Below are 27,266 nucleotides of genomic sequence, written 5' to 3'. Positions count from 1 at the left end.
CCCCTTCCCCCTCCCGGGGAGGGGGGAGCTGCGCAGACAGCGGCATGGCGGTGTGTGACGTCACACTAGTTTGCTTGTTTTCGGTTGGGGAGTTCTATCCACTAGTTCGGTTTTTGGTAGCAATTTTAACCAGAATAGGGGTTTGTTTTGGGGCGCTTACCTTTCTGGGTGCCTGTTCCGGTCGATGGCAGACATAGAATGCTTCCAACTACACGGGGGCTTCTATAGGCCATTGCTCCCCTTGCCTCTCTGAGGGGGCCCGGTTCTGGCCGTGGTCCCCGGTAGGCCTAAGAACACCATACACATGACTGATGCCAAAGTCTGACATTAGCATATCAGCCTGAGATAGCTCCGGGGAGCCGACGGGGCTCCCCCCAGAAAATTATTTAAATTAACTTTAGAAAAGAAATTTGCTAAAATATACAAACTAAATTTCTCTGAATTGTAAAATTTGGTAAATTATTATAAAATACAGTAATTACATAAATGAGCCCGATAAAATCAACAGGAAATCAATATGTGCACACTGCAACATATCATAAAATATTAAAGCCCTAAATTTAAATATTGCTTAATTAAGGGGGCATAACGTTTAAAATCTTTATAAATTAAAAGTTGTTCAATTTGCTTATAAATTTATTTATGAAATGGTTATAGAAAGGGCTGCAACTGGTCCAAGTTTCACCATCACTCCCTAAACAGAAAAGGAGAAAAAAAATACACAACATATTATGCAACGAATGTTCAACATTCTCAAATAATCTCAGGGAACACATGTGTCAACTAAAATGTCTACTATGTGCTGTAGAAAACTTTGAATAATTATATTATTGTACTAAACACTTTTTTGATAAAACTACTTACAACAATCCTTTATTATATGCTAATTTTAATATCCGAGTGTTATAGAAAGGATTTTAGTTGACACATGTGTTCCCTGAAATTATTTGAAAATGTTGAAAAATCGTTGCATAATATGTTGTGTATTTTTTTTCTCCTTTTCTGTTTAGGGTGTGATGGTGAAACTTGGACCAGTTGCAGCCCTTTCTATAACCATTTCATAAATAAATTTATAAGCAAATTGAACAACTTTTAATTTATAAAGATTTTAAAAGTTATGCCCCCTTAAGAAAATGTAGACCTCATCTTAAAACATGTTTGACTTATACCAGCAATAAACTGGCTAAAGAAAGCTAAAAAGCAACAGAGTATCGAGGTTCTACTTTATTTTTACCCTTGATTACCTCTTGAAAATTTATGAACTGTCGATCATGTTATCTATATTTTTTAGAAAAATAATATTTCTGTATATCTGGCACTGAATGATGACACATTCTCTAATTTCTCATTTGATTAATACTTTGCCAACAGAAACTAGACATTTGTACATAAGAGTTTTTTCAGTTAAAATTTCCTTAGAGTTCTTCATGAACAGCATGTCTCTCAACGTGGAATGCTTTCATATGTACATTATAGTTGCTTTTTTGAGTAAAATCTTTGCGGCAAATGGTACACTCATATGGCATTTCACCCGTGTGAATCCTGACATGATTGTCAAGATTATATTTCCGAAAGAAAGCTTTACCACAAAAGGCACACTTGTGCTGCTTTTCACCAGAATGCTCACGCACATGCAGCTGCAAATTGTTTTTATGAATAAAAGATTTTCCACATTCATTGCATGTGAAAGGACGAATGTTTTTATGACTACGTATATGAGCTTCTAAATCTTTTTTCCGATGAAAGCTTCGCTCACATAGCTTACATTTATGTGGCCTATCACGCACACCCATATGAACCCATTTATGAGCATCTAAGTTACACTTCACTGCAAAACTTCTGTTACATATATTGCACTTAAAAGGCTTTACCCCAGTATGCGTCCGTAAATGTAATGCGAGTGAAGATTTCTTAAACACTTTGCAGCATACATGACATGTTGAATTGTTTTCAGATTTTCCATCAGATGTTTGGTGCTGCGGATTATGTTTCTGACGAATGTGTTTAGTCAAACTGGACTGGTGAATGAAGCACTCTCCACATTGTTGGCATTTCTTAGGCCATCTTTCGTGAGTTTCTTGATGCCATGCTAATTTTCTCTCGGAGGGAAAGACCTCATTACACGTTTTACACATAAAGTCCCTACGTACCTTAGTTTTCCCTTTGTGTTTTGAATGTGCTTTAAACTTGTGCTTATTTAAACATACAATATTTTTATATGTCTTATGACAGACATCACAGTCAACCTCTTGGCCATCCATATGAGTAACCAAGTGCCGCTTAAGAGATTGTGGTGTTGTGAAGGCACTACTACATGATGCACACTGATAAGGTCGTTCACCAGTGTGGGTCCTTGAGTGCACTTCTAACTCTGATCTCCTTTGGAATCTCCTACCACATTCCTTGCATTCAAATAGCACCAAACCCATGTGAAAAAGCTGATGCTGAGACCAAGAATAACGGTTTGGATAAAGGCGATTACAAATGAGACACTTAAGGTCTTCCTTAGTGTGTGTCTTCATGTGCTTTAGCTTTGTTAGTCTCTTTTTGAATACCACGTGACATATCTGACACGTGACACGAGATTTAAAGATCATTTTTCGATGTTCAAAGAGTGTCTCTGCAGATGGAAAGCCTAAATTACATTCAGGACACTTGTATTCTCCATTTGAAGCAAATGACTCCAGCATTGTACGAGTCTCCTCTTGCATTGTACTCAATTCTATCTTACACTTCAGAAGTGACAGACCTGGTTCTTCCTCAGCATCTTTTTTAATCCCAGATTGAGCTGATTTGACTTGTATTGCACTTCTAATTGCCCCCGATTTTTCCATGGCTTCAGCACAAGGTGAATGCTGACCAGCATGGAGTAATTTTTCCTTAAGACTCTTGAACATTTTATTACACACGAGACATTTCCAGTGATCGAGGTCAAGAGGACCACGATTGATCACACCAGAGTCAGAATCACTATCACCATAACAATCAGACTCATATTCAAATTCATAGTCTTCATCTTCTTTGGCAGGTTTTGGAAGGGTTGAGCCTTGAAGACCAGATGTTGATGGGATTGGAGACAGCTGACGATTCAGGTTGTTGCAGCTGTATTCTAGTGCTAGCATCTGTTTTAAGAGAAGTTATTAGTAAACTTTTTGTATTCATTAATTGCATAATTGTACTTTGAGCTGCATTACAGTTCACACATCTCTAAGGAAAAAATTCAATATTAAAAACAATGCATTGAAAAGTGCATTACACATTTATGAAAATAATCTTATCATTTACACTCAAATACAGGTATACAAAAAAACACTTAAATTATGCACAGCACATGTCAGCCATGCTACAACTTCCAATGGTTATTCCCATCACATTATGACAATAAAGCAGCCACCACAAGAATTTAACAATACAGTAGTGTACTGGTATATCCAACGAGAAACGTTTTGGTAGTACACGGAAAATCACAGCTATCTCCAGATTGGCATATCTCTGGATACAGAGTGAGGTAATAAGCAGGGAGGTTGTCTGATTTAATGCAACAAGAATTATAATGAAGTCACCTTTGTGCTTTGCCATTGTTGACATGGGAACCATAATGTTTTGCTGCTACAAATAATTTCTGAGGAACTGTATCTGCAGTAACTGTACTGCTGTACTTTATGACTCGTGGGTCACTACTGACCTTCTCTCATTAGCACAGAGGTGGTAATGAGAGGTCAATAGTGTAATTACCTAAGTGTAGTTACAGGATGAGAGCTACGCTCGTGGTGTCCCGTCTTCCCAGCACTCTTTGTCATTAACGCTTTGAAACTACTGACGGTCTTGGCCTCCACCACCTTCTCACTTAACTTGTTCCAACCGTCTACCACTATTTGCGAAGGTGAATTTTCTTATTTCTTCGGCATCTGTGTTTAGCTAGTTTAAATCTATGACCTTGTTCTTGAAGTGCCAGGTCTCAGGAAATCTTCCCTGTCGATTTTATCTATTCCTGTTACTATTTTGAACGTAGTGATCATATTGCCTCTTTTTCTTCTATCTTCTAGTTTTTGCATGTTTAATGCCTCTAATCTCTCCTCGTAGCTCTTGTCCTTCAGTTCTGGGAGCCACTTAGTGGCATGTCGTTGCACCTTTTCCAGTTTGTTGATGTGCTTCTTAAGATATGGGCACCATACAACCGCTGCATATTCCAGCTTTGGTCTAATAAAAGTCGTGAACAATTTCTTTAGTATTTCTCCATCCATGTATTTAAAAGCAATTCTAAGGTTAGAAAGTGTAGCATAGGCTCCTCGCACAATGTTCTTAATGTGGTCCTCAGGTGACATTTTTCTATCTAAAACCACCCCTAGATCCTTTTCTTTATCAGAATTCTTTAAAGATTTCTCACATAATTTATAGGTTGTGTGGGGTCTATGTTCTCCAATTCCACATTCCATAACATGGCATTTATTCACATTAAATTCCATTTGCCAAGTGTTGCTCCATATACTTATTTTGTCCAGGTCTTCTTGAAGGGCATGACAATCATCTAAGTTTCTTATCTTCCCTATTATCTTAGCATCATCAGCAAACATGTTCATGTAATTGTGTATTCCCACTGGTAGATCGTTTATGTAGACAATGAACATTACCGGTGCAAGAACTGAACCCTGAGGTACTCCACTCGTGACATTCCTCCAATCCGATACCTTGCCTCTGATTATGGCCCTCATTTTTCTGTCAGTTAGGAAATTTTTCATCCATGTTAGTAGCTTACCTGTCACTCCTCCAATATGTTCCAGTTTCCAGAACAACCTCTTATGGGGAACTCTGTCAAAAGCCTTTTTTACGTCCAGATAGATGCAGTCAACCCAACCATCTCTTTCCTGTAAAATCTCTGTGGCTCGATCATAAAAACTGAGCAAGTTCGTTACACAGGATCCTCCAGATCGAAAACCACACTGTCTGCCTGATATTATATCGTTTTCCTCCAAGTGTTCTACCCATTTAGTTTTAATTATTTTTTCCAATATTTTAACTATTACACTTGTCAATGATACAGGCCTATAATTAAGGGGGTCTTCCCTGTTTCCACTTTTGTAGATTGGAACTATGTTAGCCTTTTTCCACACATCAGCTACAGCTCCTGTACACAGGGATGCCTGAAAAATCAGTTGAAGTGGAATGCTGAGCTCAGGTGCACATTCTCTCAGAACCCATGGTGAAACTCCATCTGGACCAACTGGTTTGTTCTTACTTAGCTCCTTGATCATTTTTTCCACTTCGTCTCTAGACACCTCTATGTGCCCTATGTTGTTCTCTGGAATTCTTATTGTATCTGGTTCCCTAAAGATTTCATTTTGTACAAACACACTCTGGAACTTTTCGTTTAGTGTTTCACACATTTCCTTTTCATCTTCCGTGAATCTATTTCCCCATTTTCAACCTCTGAATATTATCCTTTACCTGCAATTTGTTGTTTATGAATTTATAGAATAGACCTGGTTCTGTTTTACATTTGTCTGCAATCCCTTTTTCAAAATTTCTTTCTGCCTCTCTCCTCACTGCCGTGTAGTTGTTTCTCGCATCTTTGTATCACTGGTATGTTTGGGGGTTCGGCCTCTTCCTGTATTGATTCCATTTTTGTGTCTTTTGGTCTCTAGCCCTCTCGCAATTTCTATTGAACCAATCCTGTTTCCTAGTTCTGCATCTCTGTTTTGGTATAAATTTTTTTGTGCCTTTATCATATATTTCACAAAACTTGACATACATCTCATTCACTTCCTTGCCTAGCATCAAGTCTGTCCAATTATACTCACTAAAAAAATTTCTAAGGTCACCATAATGTCCTCTCCTGAAGTCTGGTTTTTCAACTGCTTCAACCTCCTTATTTTCTTCCAGCTTATAATGCATTGCATACTTTATTCCCAAAAAAACATGGTCACTTTTACCCAAGGGAGGAAGGTACTGAATGTCAAATATCTCTTCCTCCTTCCTGGTAAATATCAAATCTAGCATGGAGGGAACGTCCCCTTCCCTCATCCTCGTAGCTTGTTTAACATGTTGATACAAGAATGTTTCCAGGATGAGGTCTACAAATTTACAGGTCCAAAAATCTTCTGTTTTAGCTTCATATGCTTCCCAGTCTATGGATTTCAAGTTGAAGTCAGCGACTATCAACAGTCGTGATCTATCGTTATCCGCTCTCGCTATAATCTCTCATTATTGTTATAAGACCTTCACGTTTACTATCTAGCTCCTCCTTTGACCATGTGCTGCTTGGCGGTGGACTATATGCATTTATTATCATTAGTTTATCATCCTCATGGCAGATCTCTAGTGCTATTATGTCAACTTCTTGTGGATTGGCAGTCATTATTTCGTGTGGTCAAGGAACAGGGCAGGGGCAGTATCCAGAGGAGTGAAGTCCATGTCAGATACACCAGTGTTCATAAAAGTGGATTGTAAGTTGAACAAATAATCAGTGTCCATCATGTCGGTGGCAGTGAGACTGCAAGCGAACTCTGCCCGAGGCAACGAACTTGTTGTGGAAGCCAGACTTCATACACAGTTTAAAATGTAGATATGATAAGAGTTCAACAAGTTTGGAAACCTGTACACCAACTAATTGAAAGTTAAAGAGATAGGACCACAGCACCAATGCTCAATCCCTACAAGCAAAATTGGGGTTAACATTGTACAGGAATTTAGGCTCTGAAACTGCAGGAGGCGAGAGTGATAAAACATCACCCAAACAATACTGGGTGATGTTTTTTGTACTGAAGGTCCTAGTCAAAACTTTGCGATCATTATGAGTGATATACAGTAATGATTAATAGTAAATATGACTATTATTATTTTTTATTATTAGGGAAAGCAACAAACTGAATGAGAAAAAGGGACAGAAATAATTTGTGCTTATTTTGCAGCTTAAATACTCTACACACAATTCCTTGGTAAGTACTGTATGCTTATTTTTTGTATTTACGATGACATTCCGTATGGTAATGAAAGATTTATAGCCTTCTATGACATTCCTTACACCATTTTTTTATATTTTATTTTGTTTACAATCTAAAAGTAATGGCACTGGAAAGAGTAGGTCAGTAGGTCATCAATATACTTTCTGTATATAGATAAAATAATTTATTAGTCCTATTCAGATAAGCAAAGTACTGTTAGGGACCCAAAACAGAAGGCACAACCGAAAGGTTAGGCCTTTCATCCAGATTAGATTAGTTTTCATCCTAATCCAGATTACCTGACTTTCCAAAGTACAGTATATAAAACACTCAGTTGAGAGGTGGGACCAAAGAGCCAAAGCTCAACCACCACAAGCACAACTAGCTGAGTACATTTATGCAGTCAAGAGTATTTCCAGTCTAATAAATTTAAATGATGGTGTATTGTGAAACTAATAAAATCAAATTTGAGATAAATATGAGGACTTGTCCATGGACTCTTTATGAAATCAGCACAAATCTAGCAGGTTCATCATTACCCTTCGTTCTTGTGGGTTCCATGACATGTTGACTTAAGGTTTTGACTCCTGCAAACAGCAGTCATTAATCATCATCTCTTGTACTGTACTGAAGTATTGACTGAAATTTCAGTGATACAGCAAAAAGAGGTCGATATCATTGGTACAACTGGGTTTGTGTCTGCATATTTATTTGAATTTCTATCTGTAGCAATCTCTATTATCCATAAAAAAAAAATATATTTACTTACCATTTTCCTAAAAATCTTTTCCCTTTCTTTAATAACCAATATTTAAACTACAAAAATAAAATCATCCCAGGTTTTGTACAATATAAAGCATTCCTTTTAATACGAACTTTAATTCTACCCATTTCATATCCTGCTACAGTATTTCTAAATATCAAATTAAAAGCTTACCTTAGAGCTTAGTTTTGAATCTTCCATCAAGTCAGCAAAGGTAACATGTGATGGAGCTGATGAAACTCCATTATTAATATTTGAAATGGAGGCTGAAGTTCCAATTTCTTGATGGGATGTGGAAAACAACTGAGTAATGCTAAGTCCATCTGGTGGCAAAACAGTGCAACATTCATCTGCAGCAAGATGCATCGTGGCATCTGCCGGAGTCATTTCTACGACACCATCTTCTGTATGACCTCCAACTAGGGCTGAGAGAGATACAGGCTGTGCTGATTCAATCTGTTCGGAAAAAAATCTATTTTAGCAACCAATAAATTTACTGGTAATCTGGCACTCATAATAAGTGTGCTCTTGATATTTTACCTCACAAAGTAATGTCAATATTCCTGAGTGGTGGGCTATAGAATGTTTCATAGCCACTTAAAATGGCTCCCAGTCAAATACTGCTGACATTGATACCACTTGATCTTGCTGATCAAGTGCTATATTACTCGAGTGTCATCAGTCGCAGAGTTCTTTGTTGCCTACCTGACCTCCCTGCCAGAAACTAACAACCTTGGAGAGGTGCAAGGGAGCAATGGCCTATGAACACTTTAGATTTAATGTATATCATACATGCCATTGACCAGGGAAGGTGTCCAGAAAAGTAGGCTAAACAAAACAGACCACTGCTTGAAAATTGGTTGAAAATTGAGACCCACATACTCAAAATAGCAAAAGTACAAAAGGTCCCCAGAATGATGAAAAAAAACATCCAACTAACCCCTGCTCTTTAGCAGGGGGTTAGTTGTTTAGTTGGCTCCCCCTTTCCCCACGAAGGGTAGGGGGAGCCAGCCCGGGTGAGTTGAGACACCCCCAGTCAGTTCTTTGACTGATGCCGTGCCGAGTGCTCATTGTTGCTCTGGCTCCATGTTCTAATATTTTCAACCTTGTGGCAGTGTGCATGTAGCCAGGAGTTTCCAGTACTGGAGCAGCATGTGCCTAGGGCCATCTTCCCAAGGTGCTCTGTAAGTACTGTACTGCCCGTGTGTGATCAGGGTTATCTTCCCTGGGGCGTTTGGGATTCACTCTCCGTTAGAGGACTGCCTCACTAGTGGTTGTCTTTACCCTTGGAATAAGTCGGGGGTCTTGGGCTTTCTGCACTGCCTCGGGTAGGGGAGTGTTTACTGCTTATTGGCTGTTGTAGAGTTTCGGGGGTTTCTTTTTTTTTGTTTTCATTTGCTGGCAATTTTTTCCTGTTTTGCAGAGGAGTTTTGTTTAGCACCTCATTAGGCTTTGCCGAGGGTGTGGTAAAGTGGTCATCCTCTTACCCCCGAGGCTTTATGGTGGCTGCTTGCAATCAGTTTGCCTGCATCAACAGGGTTTATGGGCTTCACTGGCCCCAGTGACTGGGCTTCCTGTAGGGCTCCTTCACCATACAGGCCCTGGAAAACCCTTGCTGCTCGGTCGTACCATGGCTACTTCTTCCAAGCCCACTCTTGCCTTGGGCGAATTCGAGGGTTGTCCATCGCCCCTCCCTCAAGGTGACAATCATCCCTTCTGCCTCCACCATGCTGCCTGTTGGATCAGGAACACTTATGATCTGGAGTCTTGTGCGACTTGTTCCCCGCTAGTGCTCCAGTTCACTCATCCCTTATCTGATACTGTATTTTGCAGGTTAATGCAGCTGCCACATTGCATGAACGTTTCTCTATGCTGCAAGGGGCCAGGTTGATTGCTCATTTGGAAGCCCAGGAGCTGCCCCGCTTGGGTTTAAGGGACTCAGATTTAGGGGCATTGGTCGCTTTGGCCCTTGGTTCAGGTCACGCCCTCTCTTCCTTCCTAGGTGGGCATGGTTTGCCCGGTTCCTCTCCTGCTTCTGGCTCCCAAATGTTTGAGGGGTTCGGAGTCGGGGCGGGGTTAAGCTCGGGTGGAGACTCGGGTGGCTTGGGAAGCTTCCTGTTCTGACACGGACGCAGAGGTGGTCGAGTCTCTCCTTCCCGCTGAGGTTTCAGAGTCGACCCACCCAACTCCATTCTTCGAAGCATTTTCCCTGGACTCTGCCTTTCCTTCTGGGGGAGTGGGCAGGGATGAGGGCTATGTTCCTGGGCCTGTGACATTGGTTTCCGGGGCTCTATGGGAATCCGCATGGAGCTCTTAGGTTCTGTTTAATTCTGCTTGGGGCCTTTGTGCTCTCTACACAGGGGGGGCTTCTGCAGGGGAGGGGGTTTTTGTACCCTCCTTCCCCTTATGAGTTTGGGTTTGCCCCCCCCCCCAGTTCGGGTTTGGTCTCCATTGGGTTCCTTGGATTCATCTTTCTGGAGGTTTACCTCCTCTAGGATTTTTCCTACAGAGGTTTGGGAGGTTCTCGGTGCTTACATCTTGCGGAACCTGGTTTACGCCTCGGTAGTGGATCTGGGTTTCTTTGAGTTTGGTTCTTTTTCCAAATATTGAGTATTACGTGGTTCTGGTATCTTCCTAGCTGGCAGACTATCCCTTCTTTTCTCTGAGGCTTTGCGTGGCTTTTGTCGTACCTGCATGCATAAGTGGCGGGAGGTTACTGCTATTTGCAGATGTTCTTGGGGAAGGGGGGGGGGGGAGGCTCTCTCGAGTCCTCAATGAGTGCCTCTTCGCTCTTAGGCTTCCTCATGATGTTGGTCTGGTACAGCTTCATGCTCAGGTACCCACTCTTTTGGCTGCTTTGGTGGCCAATGACTTGCGGACTTGTAGTTCCTTCGCCTATGTCTTGCGATTCTTCGGTCCTTCTTGGCGGGCTTTGTGTCGTTTTCTTTCTCTTCGTAGGGTTTCGCCTGTCCGTCAAGTTTCTTGTGAATGACTCAGGCCCTCTGCAGCCTTGTGTTGCTTTGGCACATCTGTTGCAGCTGACTGTCTCTTCTTTGAATTGAGACCTGCTGTGCTGCCACTTCCCCTAGCAAGTTCTTGTTTTACCTTCTCTGTGGGTAGTTAGCTTCAGGGAGCCAATGGGGCTCTACAGAAAACCAGCGTTGTATGTAATGAAACACCATTTTCTGGGTGAGCCCCGGAGGCTCCCCTGATACCCTTCCTCCCTCTCTATGGTCGGTGGTTTTCATCATTCAAATACTGTAACTGACTGAGGGTTTCCCGACTCACACGGGCCAGCTCCCTTTCCCCCTCATGGGATAGTAGTGGTGGTGCTAATGAGCTGGGGGTTAGTCGAATGAAGTTTTGCTTGTTTGCTTTCTGGGGGAATTCTTTTGCTCTTGAGGACCTGGGTCGCAATTTTCAACTAGGCAATGGTCTGTTTTGTTTTGCCTAGCTTTCTGGGTGCCTTCCCTGGTCAATGGCACATATGAGGTACTTTAACTGTTAAGTGTTCATAGGTAACTGAGTGTTCATAGGTACTTTATAGAGGTTCATAGGTACTTTAACTGTTAAGTGTTCATCAGAGCGGCTCTGTGCCGCTCTGATGGGGGAGGGGGGGAGCCAGGTTCTGGCTTTGATCCCTGTTAGGCAACAAATTACTCTGCGATTGATGACACTCAAGTGCCACACTATTTGAAGAAGCATTACTTGAAGTTTCAGGAAGCCTCTGGGGTCCCCAGAGAAATTTGCATTTCATTACATTCAACATTTTTTTTTTAAACTTGGAACATCAAAAGGTTCTTAAGTACCCAAGGATCAGTGACTTTACTGTGACAGACAAGTTGGCAATGTGGCAGCACCACTTGTTGGAGTTAGTCAAAAAATGTTTGTTAGACTGTATAGTGCCAGCAATGTTGAGTTGGAGAATGTGTTGTAGAGTTCCATAAAGTGTTGTCAGTGTGAGGTTGGAGAATATGTCACAGACCACCAAGTGGTGCTATCAGTGAGGGACTGAAGGTCATTCCTCCCCACAAGTGATATGTTAAAACGTCTCTATAAAATTATGGTGACCTTCCCTGCATCAAACTCGATAAGAAAGCTAAAAAGAAATGAATGTATATACTATATATGAATAAACATTTTCAACCATGACTGTTTAGACAAAAATGGTTACAGAAAGTTTTCCATATTCTAAAATATTAATAAATTGTAAATATTAATATTGGCTGTCAATTCAGCCAATGGGGATAAATATGTACTGTATAGTGTACTATAAACATAAAGAGAATTTGGTTTACATTACAAGAACACATATTACATAAGATCATTTACTATATAATATATTGACCTACCTGCACAGCATGGTCAAGAGGTGTAATAAGAGCTGGCGTCAAAGCATGGAAGGCTGAAGAGTCTATTGATGGATATGCTCTTGGTGAGAGGTTTGCTGGACCTGGCTCACCAGCAAACATGCAGCTTCGATCATAGAACATGAGCTACCAAGAAAAGCATTCAGTTAATGTACTGCATCTCAACATTCCGATGAAATAAAATTGTTCTACATTCATGTACATAATATACTGTATGCTCTTTTGAATATCATCTCTACTGGATTAGGGCTGTGCTGTAAAATTCTCCAATATCTGCAGCAAGAACCAACTAATCCATGGTCTGGATTACAGATGTGGCATTAAGTTAAAGGGCTATGCAGAAAGTTGAGCTGTATAGTGATTTCAGTGCATTAACTTATGATGTGCAAACCAAATCAGTTTAATCAGCATTATATGCCAGAAAGACCTTTTACTCAATATAATATGAAAGTATACAGTATTCAACTGCTTTTCATATCAGCAGTTTTTCATATAAAATTCTCCTCTTTCTAATTGAATGACATCTGTCGAGTTTATCACAGCCACCCATTACTTGCCTTAGAATCATTCATGCATAAGGTATTACAGCTACCTTATGTAATTGCATCACCCAAGTGTAATTCCTTGAACATGATACTGCATACGCTACTGTAAACAGCCATGTCCAGCTCTTCACATTTTGAATATCTTAAGTGTTTTTCTGTAAAAACATTTCCCATTAATATTTTGTCTAATGCTGACAAACTTTACTCCAGTACTTGTTTTCTCTGCTATTTGACATCAAAATCAGAAACAATACTAGTGTTAATGACATATTCCCCTGCCAACTGCTTTGCTCCCTACCAGATTCAAGATTCATGATTAATTCAGCCTTCTTGTCCAGGGTAAAGAGGGTTCTCATAACTTTACCTGATATAGCCTACCTACACTTTATTAGACAATCGGTTTTCAGCACAGAAAATAACGATTAATAATAAGTATACAAATGCTTGAGTAATGAGGGGGGGGGGGTCTCACTCACATGAAGACAAAATATATACTGTATGGTTATACAGTACATGTGTATTAACAGTAGGTGTACAAATTCCCACAGAAAAAAATCACATACTATTTTGTACCTTTTATGGTACAGTACAAACCATTATATCATTTATAAAAACTATTTTTTGTAATAATAATAATTACCTTCTAAACACACAGGAATGGTGGAAATATGAATTGCTGGAAATGACTATAGTATATAGACAACACAAAGTTAATGGTGACTGGTTGCATATGTGAATCCAGGACAAACCCCAAATGGGTGACCATAGGATAATTGGCTAGTTATTGGGGAGGGGGGGGGGGATGATCTGCTAGAAAGAGGTCCAGATTATTATAAAGGTAAACAATACCTGTAAAAGCCACTTAACTTTTAACTACTTACATCTTGTAGTTCCTCATGTGGTGTGGCTCTCTCACTGTCACTGTCAGCTAAGGTTTCTGATGCTTTCAGGGACATAACTTCCTCTGTCTGCTGGCTATTCAACTCTCGCTCAAACATTTGGTCATCTTGAAAGATGCTTTCATTTGCAAAATCCTCAACTAGACTTGGATCATCCACCAGCTCTTCCTCCTGTTCTTGAGTTGATATTTCTAATTTTCCCATATTGGAAGACCTGAGTGCTGACTGGTTTTGAGAAGTTTGATTAATATGATAAGATGCTGTTCTACTTGTTGTGGAAGAATTAGGCTGTGAAGAAGTATGAGGTTCAATCTTGCATTTTACTTCATGTTTTTTCTCTTTCTGATTTTCACCAAGTGCAGAAGGCATGCATGGATGCTCCTCATAGACACTTACATAAGAATTACTCACTTTTCTTGGAAGGTTTTTTTGACTAGATGGTCCATTCATAATTGATGAACTTGTACTTGGTAGGTGTGACGAATTATCCCCAGCAAAGACCTCCTCAACAGCTCCAAGCACTTGTTCTTCTACATATACCATTTCCTGCAGAGTCGAGTCATCTAAAAGGTTATTGAGGGTGCGATCAGATGTCAAAAAACTAAGAGGTGGGTCATCACAGCAGAGCACATTTTGATTCTGTTCTTCATTCCTATTTGTTTGCCTATTTTGGTTTGCAGCACATGATGCTTGGTTAACAGTATTTAGATCACCAGTTATTCTTTGAGTGTTACAGATGTCAATATTAATGCTGGAATCGCTAACTTCAATCTTTCTACGTACAGTTCGCTTTGATCGTATTTCATCATTATTACCTTCAGCACAAGAACTGATTGTAAAAAGATTCTTACTGCCCTCCCTATCATAAGAAACCTTATCAGTGCGAACATTAATTGCAGAGGTATGAATATGAGACGTACCAATAGAACCAGAAGCACAGCTACTGTGACCCCTGTCATCAAAGATAACCTCCATTGGTTCATCTACTGGTATGTTGTATGGACTTACAGTTTCATGGCGTGTGAAACTCTCAAGACCATTTTCAATTGTTATGTTATGAGCAGGCAAAGGTACATTTGAATCAATATGAATGTTAGAAGAAACATGAAATTCTGAACTGCTTCTGCACCTGCTTGATATTGGTACAACCAAGGTTGTTGCCAAGGGATCAACATCTTGTTTACTTTCGCTATACTGCTTTTGTTCATCATCGAAATCTTGTGTATTATCACTCTCGCCTAAATCGGAATCTATCCTTAAAGGATTTTCTTCTATACATGCTTCAGAGATATCCCCTGGAAGTCCATTAGATGAAGAGACACTTACATCAGTTTTCACTTCAAAGCAAATTGGTTCACTTTTGGTAGGAAAGAAGTCCATCTTCCTCCTCTCAGCACTAGTTGTTGGTTGACTTTCTGTTTGGTCACTCTCTCCCTGACTATCGTTCATTAATAATGCTCTAACAAGTTCCTGGTTTATAATTTCTTTAAGTCGGTTCTTCTGCCCAACTAAATCCTTGGGCAATGAAATACTAATATTTTTCCCTATATTTATAGTTGCTTTTTGGGATGTTGCTGGTTCATTTCTTGTCTTGAAATAATTCCTACTACTATTCAAAAGATTTTGGCTTGTGGTTGCATCCATTCTGTACGAGTTCTCCACAGAAAGAACGTGAACTTCATCTTGCGTTTGTTGAGAACATGTTTCCTCAATGTAACAGATGGGAGCTTCCGGTAAGTGTGGTCTCGGAGTTCTACGAGGTATATTGTTATAAATTCCTCCCACCACTGTACCTGGCCCACCAATAGATACAGGAGTGGGAGGTTGATGTTTAATAGGTACAGTCTGTGTTGCTGTGGTCGGTGTCTGAACAAAAATGGTCTGATTGGTCGGTGGTGCAGCAGCAAGCACAAGCCCTCCAGAACTAGGAATTAGATAGCTCACTCCATTGTTTGCTAACTGTAAATTATTAGGAATTACACTTCCAGCAGGAAACATGTTGTTACCAATAAGGAGATAATTGTTTCCTGTGGCACCATGCTGCAATGGAGTTGCTAGTGGCATGCCATTACGAGGAGGCTGTATCAGAGGTCCAAGGGATCCTAGCCGTACAGGTTGTGTTGGGGTCGGGTGAGGTGCAGAAGGTGCTTGAGGTAAGGATGTTAGAGAAGCCCCCAGTGTTTGTTCATGAGTTGGATTCCCAGTAAGCAGTAATGGTGCTTGACTCGTGGTAGGTCTAGGTGAGATGGGAGTCACATTTGTCGCAGATGGCATAGGGTAAGAGACCCTGCGAGACCGCCCAGGTGGCCGTCGATTAGCTAATTCTGGCAGCGGATGGCCATTTGTTACTGCACGGATAATTTCTTCTTTGCTGTGGCGAGACAGATGTTGAGTCAAGTTGGGCTGGTTGTAGCCACATACTGGACACACACCAGCACTGCCTGTAGTGCCCCCAGTAACACTCGCACCTTCGCCACCTGCCATACTTCTGAAAAATATATTTAAGGGCCAATTAGAATAATTTGAGGCATTGTAATTCTGCAAAATAAAAACATTTCTGCATCCATGTTAATCATAAAATTAAAACTGCATAATAATGCTTACCAAAGTGATAACTACATAGTTCTCTGTTACAGTGTAAGGCAGCTTTACTGAAAATTTTAGGTCATAGTACAGTATTTTCAATATTTTAAATGATCCCTAATAAAGAGCAGCTCATTTATCAGTAAAAAAAAAAAAACATCAAAATTACATTAAAACTTGTCTCACTGGTCATCATCCTTATTGTTGGGGGCTGGAAGCCTGCAATTAGGTCCTGGCAGCCCCTCGGCCAACTACTGACAATCCTCAGGATGCAACACACAATTGTCTAACTCCTGGGTACACATTTTACTGCTAGGTGTACAGAAGCATCAGGTGAAAGGAAATGAGCTCACAATTTTAACCCTGCCTGGGGACTGTACCCAGCTCCTTTGATTGTGAGCCGAGGACTTTGACCATTGCTACTACAAAAGTGTCGTAATATAGTACAGTATACAGCACTGTACTATACAGCACCATAATGTGAGAGCACCAGGCTCTCACAAGTCGAGCCTGGCCTCGGGCCGGGCTTGGGGAGTAGAAGAACTCCCAGAACCCCATCAACCAGGTATCAAGCAGCTATAATGGTGATCTCTGGTACAAGAACAAAGTCCACACACACATTATATTACATAATATAACCTGAATTTGATCACTGGTTGATCAGTATTTCCCATCACTGGTACAACAGCAGCCAGCACCAGCTCAGAAGCAGCTGAACCCACAGCAGCAGCGAGCACCAGCAAAGCTGATGCAAACATCTAAAAACATCGTGTGCAGCGTGAACAGTTAGAACAAGTGTTAAATTTAAGTGTGTACACAGTGTTAAAATTAAAGTTGCAGTAATTTTAGTGTACAATAGTTTTCATAAACTGTATTGTAGTACTCGACATACAGCAGAACTACTTTTAATCAACACAGTGTTAACGGCATAATGCACTGCAGTACGTATTTACTGTAGAGCATTCACAACTTCACTAAACTTCAAGTTGGACACAACTTCAACAATAAGGTAAATTTATGAATTGCAGTATTTTTTAGTAGAGAAGTAATATATAGGTAGAGTATGTAATATGATAATGCATTTTTATTGTGTACAAGAAAAAAAAAGCGACAAACACCTCCTGAAGGTCACCTCTTGCAACGAATCCAACGCTCCAACGAACTGGGGTTGGTCCCATATAGTACGTTGAATCGAGGTTGTACTGTATATAGTACAACATTATTTGGATAACATTACATAAATTTTTAATAGTTTAAAGTTTAACTATCAACAAAAAAAAAAAAATTCTCAGTTATGATTAGTGTACATGAGCCTGACATTACATTATATATAGTTTGCAAAAAAAGCAAGTAAACACACATTCAATAATCTGAACTTTCAAGTAATGGTTAATGTCAGCCATTGCACAATATAGTGTAGTGTAAAAAAAAAAAAAAAATAGAGATCTTTCCATTATCCATGTTTTATAATACAAAAAAATGCAGAGAATGTTACAGTTTCACGTACCACAATGTTGCAAACCAATAAGCAAACCGTTTGATTGTACAGTACTACCATACCGAGTTCATCAAATATGCAGGAAAACTAATACAAAATTAGAATGTAGGCTTATTTATAAAAGTATTTTGCAGAAACCATGTATATAAGGACTAAAGGAATAAATGGCACAGGAATGACATTATTTGGTTTTTAACCGATTAAAAGAACAAGTAATGTCATCTCACAGATGTAATATAGGGTAAAAAACCCACATTTGTGCATTTGTTTAAATTTATGTAAAAAATTTACACCAAGTTTTTCTCACCAAGAAAGATGCTCAGACCTTTGTCAAGGTCTGAGCATGTGACAATCTCAATGTTTAATGAGGCTACTATCCTGGGTCCAATCCTCTTATCCTTCTTGACCTCTCAACTCTCTCCGTATCCCCACGGAATGCAGCTAATGGGACTGCTTTCATTCGACCATTTATTGAGATTTAATTTTAATTGCCTCAGAATCATTTTCCTAGTAAAGCTATCCTGAGAAGAAAAGCTTTTGTTGCCAGCAAACGTATTCAGAGTATAGTATTTATTAGCACCCCTTCCACTACCCTTCTAGTTCTAATATTATTAACTCCAGTTCTCAGAATAGCAGGATTACAGAACGGACACACGACCATAATTCCATAGGAGACATTATCGCAGGTACAGCAGCAGTCTGAAATACAGGTGACATGGTCAGGTCAAAATGGATAAAAGGATTGGACCCCAGGATAACAGCCTCATTAGACGTCAAGATGTAAGTTTCGTCCTAATCACATACGGACCTTGACAAAGCACTCAGGATGGTGCGAAAGACAATTCTTTACATAAAATTCACAAATACACAAGTGTGGGTTTTTATCCTAGATTATTAAAAAAATAAACATTCTGGTAAATTTCAGTATGTGTGGACAAAAACTGTTCCACAAGGCATTGTCCTCACACCTACTCATCCTTAGAGCAAAGAAGAAAATCCACAGCCTTGTAGCATTTGCAAATAATATGGCAATTAAAATTGACTGAAGAAAGTACAGTACAGTGGTACCTCGGAATGCGATTGTCCCTGTATGCGAGATTTTCGGAAGGCGAGGTGTATTTACTCCAAAAATTTGTCTCAGAAGGCGAGGGTTACTTCGGGAGGCGAGTTTGGACGCGAGTTTGTTGATTCGCGTACAGCCGACCTAGCGCGTTCGTCGCCCCTCCGCCCCGCCGCCCCTCAGTTTATTATTGTCTGGCGCTCAGTGACTACCCCCACATCAATTCTTCTCGCGGATTTTCAGTGTTTTGTTGGATTTTTGGTGATTTGTCTATACAATTTGTTATTATATATCTCACCATGGGTCCCAAGAAAGCCAGTGGTAAGGATAAAGGCCAGAAAGCTCCTGTGAGGATGACAATAGAGGAGAAACAAGAGATCATTCGGAAGCATGAGAACGGTACACGTGTTGTTGAACTTTGTAGGCAGTACAACAAAGCCACATCAACAATATGCACTATACTTAAGAAGAAAAATAAGATTATGGGTGCTAAAGTGGCAAAAGGAGTAAGAACATTAACGGCACAAATACTTGAAGAAGTGGAAAAGTTGTTATTAATTTGGATACACGACAAGGAGTTGAGGGGTGATAGTGTTTCGGAGGCCATTATTTGTGAGAAAGCCAGGGTGTTGCACGAAGACCTTCTAAAGAATACCCCTGCAACGAGTGATGCAGATAAGAAAGAGTTTAAGGCAAGCAGGGGCTGGTTTGAAAAATTTAGAAAGAGAAGTGGTATCCATAGTGTTACAAGGCATGGGGTTATGTGATGTGATTATGGAAGGGGACTCCCCTTCCAAACAGTAACTCCTTTCCTCCTCCCCCCTCCTCACCATCTTCCATACGCCTACAGCACTCGACAGTAAGGTAAGTAATAACTGGAACACAGTTTTGTAGGTTTATTTAGATGAATTAGGTAAATTAGGTATAAAAATTTAGTTTGATGTGGGGTTTTTGGGGTAGTCAGGAACGGATTAATTCATTTCCCTTTATTTCTTATGGGGAAATTAACTTCGGAATGCGAGTTTTCGGAAGGCGAGGCGTCTCCAGGAACGGATTAAACTCTTATTCTGAGGTATGCCTGTACTGCAAACGTACAATCAGATCTCATTAATTTCCAGCATTTAACAAAAGTTACAAATTGTTTAACAGCGAGAAATTTTACTTTCTTTACTATTGGAAAAGACACAACTAAACATATTTACTAGATACAAGTCAGGGCCAGATAATTTTATAGAATAGGGGAACAAATAAATGCTATAATAATAATTTCAGAGCCAACATCTAGGGAACAAAACAAATGCAGCCTAAGTTAGAATAATGGTTGGATTTGATTATAAGACTTTAAAACAAAGAATGCAATACTGTTGAAAATTCTCTTGGCACCAATTGTAGGACACTTTGTTCATTCAGAAATACCATTTTGTGCTTGCATCTTTAAAAGGTTAGACATGAGCTAGAAAATATATAGTTCAATACTGCTCACAGAATTAGCAATACAATATAAAAATATGACAGCAATCAGACTATACAGGTACTCTGAAAAAAGGTGTACATCTCATTTTTCAATACACAATATACATATACAAAAAGGTGTATATTACATCTCTCTGTAATCAATGACCTACAAGGTTACTAATTATAAAGCCACACTCTTGCTGGGAGGTAATGCACTACTCGCAGCTACATATGAAAGTGAACAAGGTATAGAATGTCAGTGCTCTAAGGGGTACAATCGGCTGAAACCATGTTAAGAAAAGCAGCTCGTGTAAACGTGGGAATAATGAAGTAAAAGAGACGCAGGAGTGAAAAGGGGTAAGGGAATGAAATGTGGAGTTGTGGATTGGGTGAAGTACAATTCACTAGGGTACTATGGACACATTGGTAGAATGCTTAGGCATCATTAACAATAGTGTTTACAAGGGTGAAGTAAGGGGATCACAGTACAGGAAAGCAACCATTACCTTGGAAAGGAACAATGTATGAAAGATGGAGAGTCAAGGAGCTTGAAGTGATGTAATAAAATGTTTAACTTCTGTTGTGGCCACCCCTTAATGGGTAGCTCCCAGAAGAAGGTAAAGTAAGATGATAGAGATTATAAATATATAATGAGGAAGCAAGTAATTATCAAAAAGTAGTATATAGAAAATGCATTAAAAGTTAGATGTGTGAAAAAACCATGAAGAGAAAGGGTGCCATAGCTTCAATTAGAGTGCACCATCAAAAACAGACTCAAGACTTTTACTAGTAAAATATAAGTAACACTAATGGAAGAACTGCAGAATGTATAAGGAGCTAAACAGGATACTGTAGGATAAGCGAGATCAGCCAATTTGCATCATCAGAGCTGTTGGCCTGAATGATGAGGGATGTAATAATCTGAATGAACAAGGTCATCAAAGAGTATTACAAATAAAAAAAATAAATAAAACTCCACCACCACAGGCAAGTCAGACTTGTGTAGTACAACATTCATACCATAACCTTAAGTTATTCACATTTATGTAGTGTGGCGGCACACTACATAAATGTGTGGGCAGGTACTTCAAATTTGGCAATACCATCAGCTACAGAACCCATCGTAAGAAAAGCAAATATTGTTTTTTAATGTTTATAAACCATTTTATAATGTAGCATCCCACTTGTATTTCTGGGCTGATGTCTTCCCACGCCATGAAAGCAAGACATTTAAAAACTTTAATCCTGGGTAGTAATTTTTTTTTTCTAGATTGCATACGTCTCCGAAGTACAGTACTGAACACCGATTATTCCCCTGAACATGTGCTCCGACTTTTTCCTTAAAAATTTATTAGTCAGTTTGAAGGTACTCGAAGGCTGCCGACACGTGAAAGTATGTAGTTTGTCAGTACTAGACGAGTTAGCAGCCTTCAGGTACCGTACCATACCATACCTACAGGATATCTTCCAAGACATCTAGGAAAAGGTAAAAAAACATTGAGGTAAATAATGGTCCTTTTCTGTACTTTTGAGGTAGGTACAGTACAAACAATTCAATGAGATTTCTAGAAAAAAAGTGATTATCTAGATCCCTAGAGATCTGACTGTACATTTAAATGGCAATTTTATATAAGCACACTACTGCACCCATTGCCATTTAATGTGCTGTTTGCCCAGAGGGTATTTTACCTGTGATTTACACACAAAATACTCTACTTAAGAGACTAACTAGTGTAGTTGAAAAAATAATTGTTTATCCCATTTAAATAAATTAATTTACAAGGTACAAATATGATACAGGGTAACTAGGCAAGCATGAAAAAAAAGAACGCTATAATATTCGCTGGGATTAGGAATCAAGTGAAAAGAGTAAAATTTAGTGCAATTTCATAAATAAAATATTTCAAATTTTTTGCATAGGCAAGGTGGCAATTTGATGCCTAGTATGGTATCCTATACCTAATACCTGGTATGGTATCCTATACCTAAGTAGCACAGCACCTAATGGGTCTGTATTCAATATTCTGAACCACATTTACGTAATGCAGGAAGTCACGTTTCTTTATTCTTGAGAAATTACTGCATTTTCTTTTGTATATTCTGCATTAAGAATATTGGAAACTAAGGAACAGTGCTTCAATAAGCTAATATGCACAAACTAAATAGATAGTCAACATTTTTATACCAATGAAAAGAGGAAGTTGCACAGATGATCAGTCAGGAATGGGCAGAGGATGGGTACTGAAACCCCCACCCCCCCCCCCACCAATGGTGTTGCATGTATTATCAGCAGTCACTTGAAGCTATGTGTATGCTCTTTAATCTTAGATGTGAAATGATAGATTGGCTAAAGAAGACATCAGGGCAAAAAGCTTTTAAAGTTTACACAACAATATCAAAAAGACAAGAGCCAAAATTAATAACCGAGAAATTTACAAGACAGCATTATGCAAGAACAGCAGCAATGCTCAACTACCACCACCACTGACAAATATATCTGGTGAAAAAAATGTATATTCTGTGTTTATTCTTTCTTTGTGTGATCTCAATTGGGAGGATTATCTTTGCAGAAATATGGTGTACTTATATAATTAAAGGCTATAAAATCAATCACTCTCATAAAGACAGACCCTGCATGTTCACCCCTTAACCTTCAACACTAATATAAAGTATATAAGCGATATAATAACACTATTTTCGATGAATTCAAGCCAGTTGAGGTTGCCAGATACCACTACACGTCACACCCAATCAATACAACGGGCGACCGTGCAATTCTAGTATTCAGCTTGTAACGAGAGATCCTCACTATTGATACTACTATACAAATCTGAAAATAAATGAATTGTATAATTGCACTTGTTATAAGCAGTTCTACTTCTCGGCAACAACAGCGAAAGGATGTCAACTGAGCAGCAACGCACCTGAAGATTTGCTCCACTTTATACAGTTATTTAGGGAAGAAACTTCTACAATCTGCCATTGTAGGTCAAGTTTAGTGACTTACCTAGCTGGCAGCAGTCAATTTCCTACGTTTTGCGGGGGTTAGAGATCCCTCATCGTGATAAAATTCTAGATTCCTACCCGACCCCTTTGTTACATCCCCTGTAATGGCGGGCGCTTAAAATACAATGTCCAAGTATTTCTTCTTTATAGCAGCACTTATAAAACCATGACCAATCTCATATAAAACAATATTATCTTTTAAAATAAATTGCAAAGAACAAAAAGAATTAATAGAATACGAAAATATGCGTACAAAGCCTAAAACATTGTTAAGAGGGAATTAAGACGACTGAAGGATGCGATCAATAATCGCCTTATTACTCTCATCTGCTCGTATTTTCAAGCCATTATACATTCCATTCATTATCATGTATAAAATTATTTTACATAGACCGATACATTTAGAGAGTTTGATGAATATTTATACATTTTGTTTAGTCAAAAATGTAACTACGATTGGGAGTGTATCAATCTCTTCTCTAGTGGAGTACGAATCAGGCAATCAAGTTAAGATTCAAAATTATTTATGTTGGAAGCCGAGTATATTGTTGGTACTTAAAACACAAACCAACGAACGCCTAAATATTTGAGAATAGGAAAACCACAAAATTATAGCAATTATGAAATAATTTTTTCGCGGATCAAAACCAATATAAATTGAAATAAATATCTCGTCAATAAAAGTGCTTCACTGACAACATAAACAAAAGGTTGAGGAATCAGCTGAGAAATGAAAAGTTGTTTACAGTTGCCGTTCAAGCATCATTTTCCCCTATTAAAGGTAGCGCTCTGCTGGCTTTAACATGTTATCATGTACAAGATTGTGTAGAACCGAACCTAATTTACCCCTCTTAACTTTTAATCTGCCAATAGGCTTGTCAAGATCCAATAAAGCGAAGGAGAGCCTAGTTAAATATCACACCTGGCTATCTTTACGCGAATTCCAGACTTGGGTGCTATGCACTCTGTTAGTAAATAAAAACTAACGTTTTATTACGGCGCGTGCTCGAGTTAAGCAAGTATTACCAGCAAGTATTACAGACATTTCGCACATTTTAGCAATTACACGGAATTAAATGTCAATTAATTCCGTTAATTGCTAAAAAAATTAAAAGATTCATCTGGTAACATTGTCCAATGAGGTTTATATTATAGACCAACTAAAATTCAATATGCCGATTATAGTATTCACGACCCCACTATGAAATACATGCAAGGACAGACTCGACACAACCGCGACACGAAAAATCGCAAAATAAATAAATCTGCAAATTACCCCCCCCCCCGTACACATACATTTTTGGCTCTTAAATCTGTAGTCTGCTATTGCTCGGCTGAAGTTCTGTTATAACAATCATCGGGAGATTGCATTACCAGCCGATGATGCAGACCTCACAATGTAAACGGTTTACATGATGCATCACCATATGTGCTTGGTGGAATGTTGGGGGGGGGGGGGAGGATTACAAGTTTTATTCAGGGAGAATCTCTAATGAGATATATACAAGAGTTGTTACATTCTTGTAGAGCCACTAGTACGCGTAGCGTTTCGGGCAGGTCCCTGGAATACGATCCCCGCCGCGAAGAATCCTTGTTACAACCAAGTACACATTTTACTGTTGAGTTAAACAGAGGCTACAGTTAAGGAATTGCGCCCAGTAAATCCTCCCCGGCCAGGATACGAACCCATGACAAAGCGATCGCGGAACGCCAGGCGAGTGTGCATTATAAATGTACACACATGCCAATACAAATTATTCCCAGAAACCTTAAACATGAAGTATCCAAAGTTTGCATACTATATAGATAGTGCAAGCAAAAACCCATGCACGGTGCATGCAAAATGCGCCAAAAGCTTTTTAAAATTACATGCAACTAGCTTACCACTGAAGTAAATTTTAGTTTCAAAGGTCATTGGGTTCGAGTACTTTAACCCATTATATAATCTTTCAATTATTCAGTTCATATAGTGATCAGTACCCAGGTCTGAAGAAGTTAAGTTTGGGTCGGCAATTATAACTATAATGATCCAGTGTAACACGGGGGGGGGGGGGTGTTCTCGAACGGCCTTGCCTACCTTTTTCCCCTCTCTACCCATATTCTTACTTTTTATTCTCTACCAGGGGACTCCAAAACTTTTACTAATTCATATACATATAACAAACACATGGAAATAATAAAAATGCAAATTATTAACTAATTAATGTATTAAAAGAAAAACTAAAACAAAATCTAAAGATGTTCACTCCCTGTCACTTTAACACTCCCTACTTGACCTGAACAGCAATGAGTTGACTACAGCACAACGCAACAAGCACCTTGGTAGCTCCGATCATCTTCAACATAAACGCGTCCAACAACATCAGTACTGGTGCAGTCATCGGGAGGACAAACCCTTCATGCAAACTGCACCTACTATCAACAAGAAGAAGAAGAGTTGACTATCCCTATAAGAACTCATAAAGCAACTCTACCTTGGGCGACCAGCTAGATGTTCGTGCTGTCGGGAGGCCGAAGATGGTAAGGCCACCTGCCCGAGTTGTTTCTCAAACCACACTAACTGTCCTGTCTCTGGTCTTCCCCAGACTAGAGCATTGTATTGTTCCGCATCACTTACCAGGTTATTTAGCAAGGTTTAAGTTATAACAATTAACCTCTGTTGTACTTAATTGATCCAGATTGGTTGAATTATTTTAACTGAAGTTAAATTACACAAGCATCTTAAGGGAGAGCTATTCCCGATCCCAAAATGGCTATTTGACCTTTGAGAAATAGTGGACATGTCAACTCTGATGACCTATGACCGCCGGTCACTCCGCCTTACAACAGATCTGGTTCGTGACGTCACTGATGGTGACTTAACTCAAGTCTTCTAATAATTAGAATACTCTTGGTACTATAACCAGGAATATTATACAATACCATTTTAATACAAAATGAATAAAGGCTAATTTCTCTAAATAAGTGAATACTATCGAATGGTTCATTATACAAAACTCTGAATAAGCCGTCAATTATTTTCACCGCGAATTCCCGCTGGTCACCACGCGAGTCCAGCTTCCCATTCTCCCTTGTAGATAAAACATTCTGGATAATTCTTACAACCAGCCTAGTTTGTTACACCAGGAAGAACCGAAGCTATGGCAATTCTTCATGCAGGCGATAAGTCACAATAACGTGGCTGAAGTATGTTGACCAGACCACACACTAGAAGTTGAAGGGACGACGACGTTTCGGTCCGTCCTGGACCATTCTCAAGTCGATTGTGAAGAGGAGGTAGAAACAGGCAATAAATAGGCACGAGAGAGCTGAGGAGGAAAGTAAGGTGTAGGGGATAGTAGTAATAATGAGAACTGCAGAGGGCCTATTGGCCCATACGAGGCAGCTCCTATTATAACCACCGAATGAGAAGGAGATAGTAATAGGAATAAGAAGAGGAGCAAGGGTGCGTAGGAGAAGACAATGAACAGAAAAAGAGGAGAAGAGAGAAAGAAAAGGAAAGAGAAAGAAAGATAAATGGAAGGGGAAAGCTTATGTTAAGTCACGTTTGTTAGAAAGATTAGAGCATTTGAGTATATACTGTGAAAGGGAAGAGTCCACAGCAACAAAGCCAGGACTCAAGTTCATGTTGGGTACATTGTGTATAAGAGCCGATTCTACAAGACGGCGTCTGTGAAGAGTAGAGGCAGGAAAGATTATTTTGGAGGAAGACCAATCAATGGGATGTTGTACTGTACATTTGAGAGCCTCCAACTATATACAGAGTTTCCTGCTTTAACTGCAGCTCCGGTTTCTTGTCCCTGTTGGTCTACTGACCCATCCGTGAAGTAAGTGAAGCTGTCGGAAGCCAGGTTTGCTTCTATATGCATCTGCGCAAAGTGACGGAGCAGATGAGGATGTGTCTGGTTCTTCTTCCCGTCAAGAGCCATAATCTGAAAGTCTGCTGGCAGAGATTCCCAAGGGGCTTGTATAACAAAGTCTGCATGTATGTCGTCGACACCCCTCTCAGTGACTGTGTTTGCCATATCGAATGTATCGATGGCGTTGATCGCACAATGGGTCCACCTGTTGCCATCGGAGGCCCTTCCGTCCAGAGTTAGTGCTCCAGTGATCATATCTTTAAGTGAACTGATTCTAGGTCTAGTC

At 39.5% G+C, this 27,266-nt stretch overlaps 1 protein-coding gene across 2 annotated transcripts; it reads right to left on the bottom strand.

Moving 5' to 3' along the window:
• Positions 1-309: 309 nt before the first annotated feature.
• LOC123773727 (uncharacterized) lies at positions 310-25,719 on the bottom strand. Of its 2 annotated transcripts, none has more exons than XM_045767596.2 (5): positions 25,595-25,719; positions 13,501-16,006; positions 12,057-12,200; positions 7,879-8,160; positions 310-3,122 (listed from the first exon to the last, which is right to left on the bottom strand). In XM_045767596.2, the coding sequence occupies exons 2-5, from the start codon at positions 16,000-16,002 to the stop codon at positions 1,416-1,418; spliced, it is 4,635 nt and encodes a 1,544-aa protein (XP_045623552.1). In that variant the 5' UTR covers positions 16,003-16,006; positions 25,595-25,719; the 3' UTR covers positions 310-1,415. The 2 variants fall into 2 exon arrangements, with proteins under 2 accessions (XP_045623552.1, XP_045623553.1); XM_045767597.2 differs by lacking the exon at positions 25,595-25,719 and adding an exon at positions 23,122-23,237.
• Between the last annotated feature and the right edge of the window lie 1,547 nt (positions 25,720-27,266).

Source organism: Procambarus clarkii, chromosome 72, assembly GCF_040958095.1.
Source record: "Procambarus clarkii isolate CNS0578487 chromosome 72, FALCON_Pclarkii_2.0, whole genome shotgun sequence".
NCBI classification, from domain to species: Eukaryota; Metazoa; Arthropoda; class Malacostraca; order Decapoda; family Cambaridae; genus Procambarus; species Procambarus clarkii.
The sequence above is the reverse complement of the archived record's forward strand: the minus strand, read 5'-3'. Positions and strand labels throughout refer to the sequence as shown.

Bases quoted from the DNA above. Each gene is read 5' to 3' on its own strand.
- LOC123773727 (XM_045767596.2), bottom strand. From the start codon at position 16,002: ATGGCAGGTGGCGAAGGTGCGAGTGTTACTGGGGGCACTACAGGCAGT. The intron at 12,201-13,500 runs GTAAGTAGTTAA...TTTTCTTGGTAG, and splicing joins CACATGAGGAACTACAAGAT to CTCATGTTCTATGATCGAAG. The intron at 3,123-7,878 runs GTAAGCTTTTAA...CTCTTAAAACAG, and splicing joins ATTCAAAACTAAGCTCTAAG to ATGCTAGCACTAGAATACAG.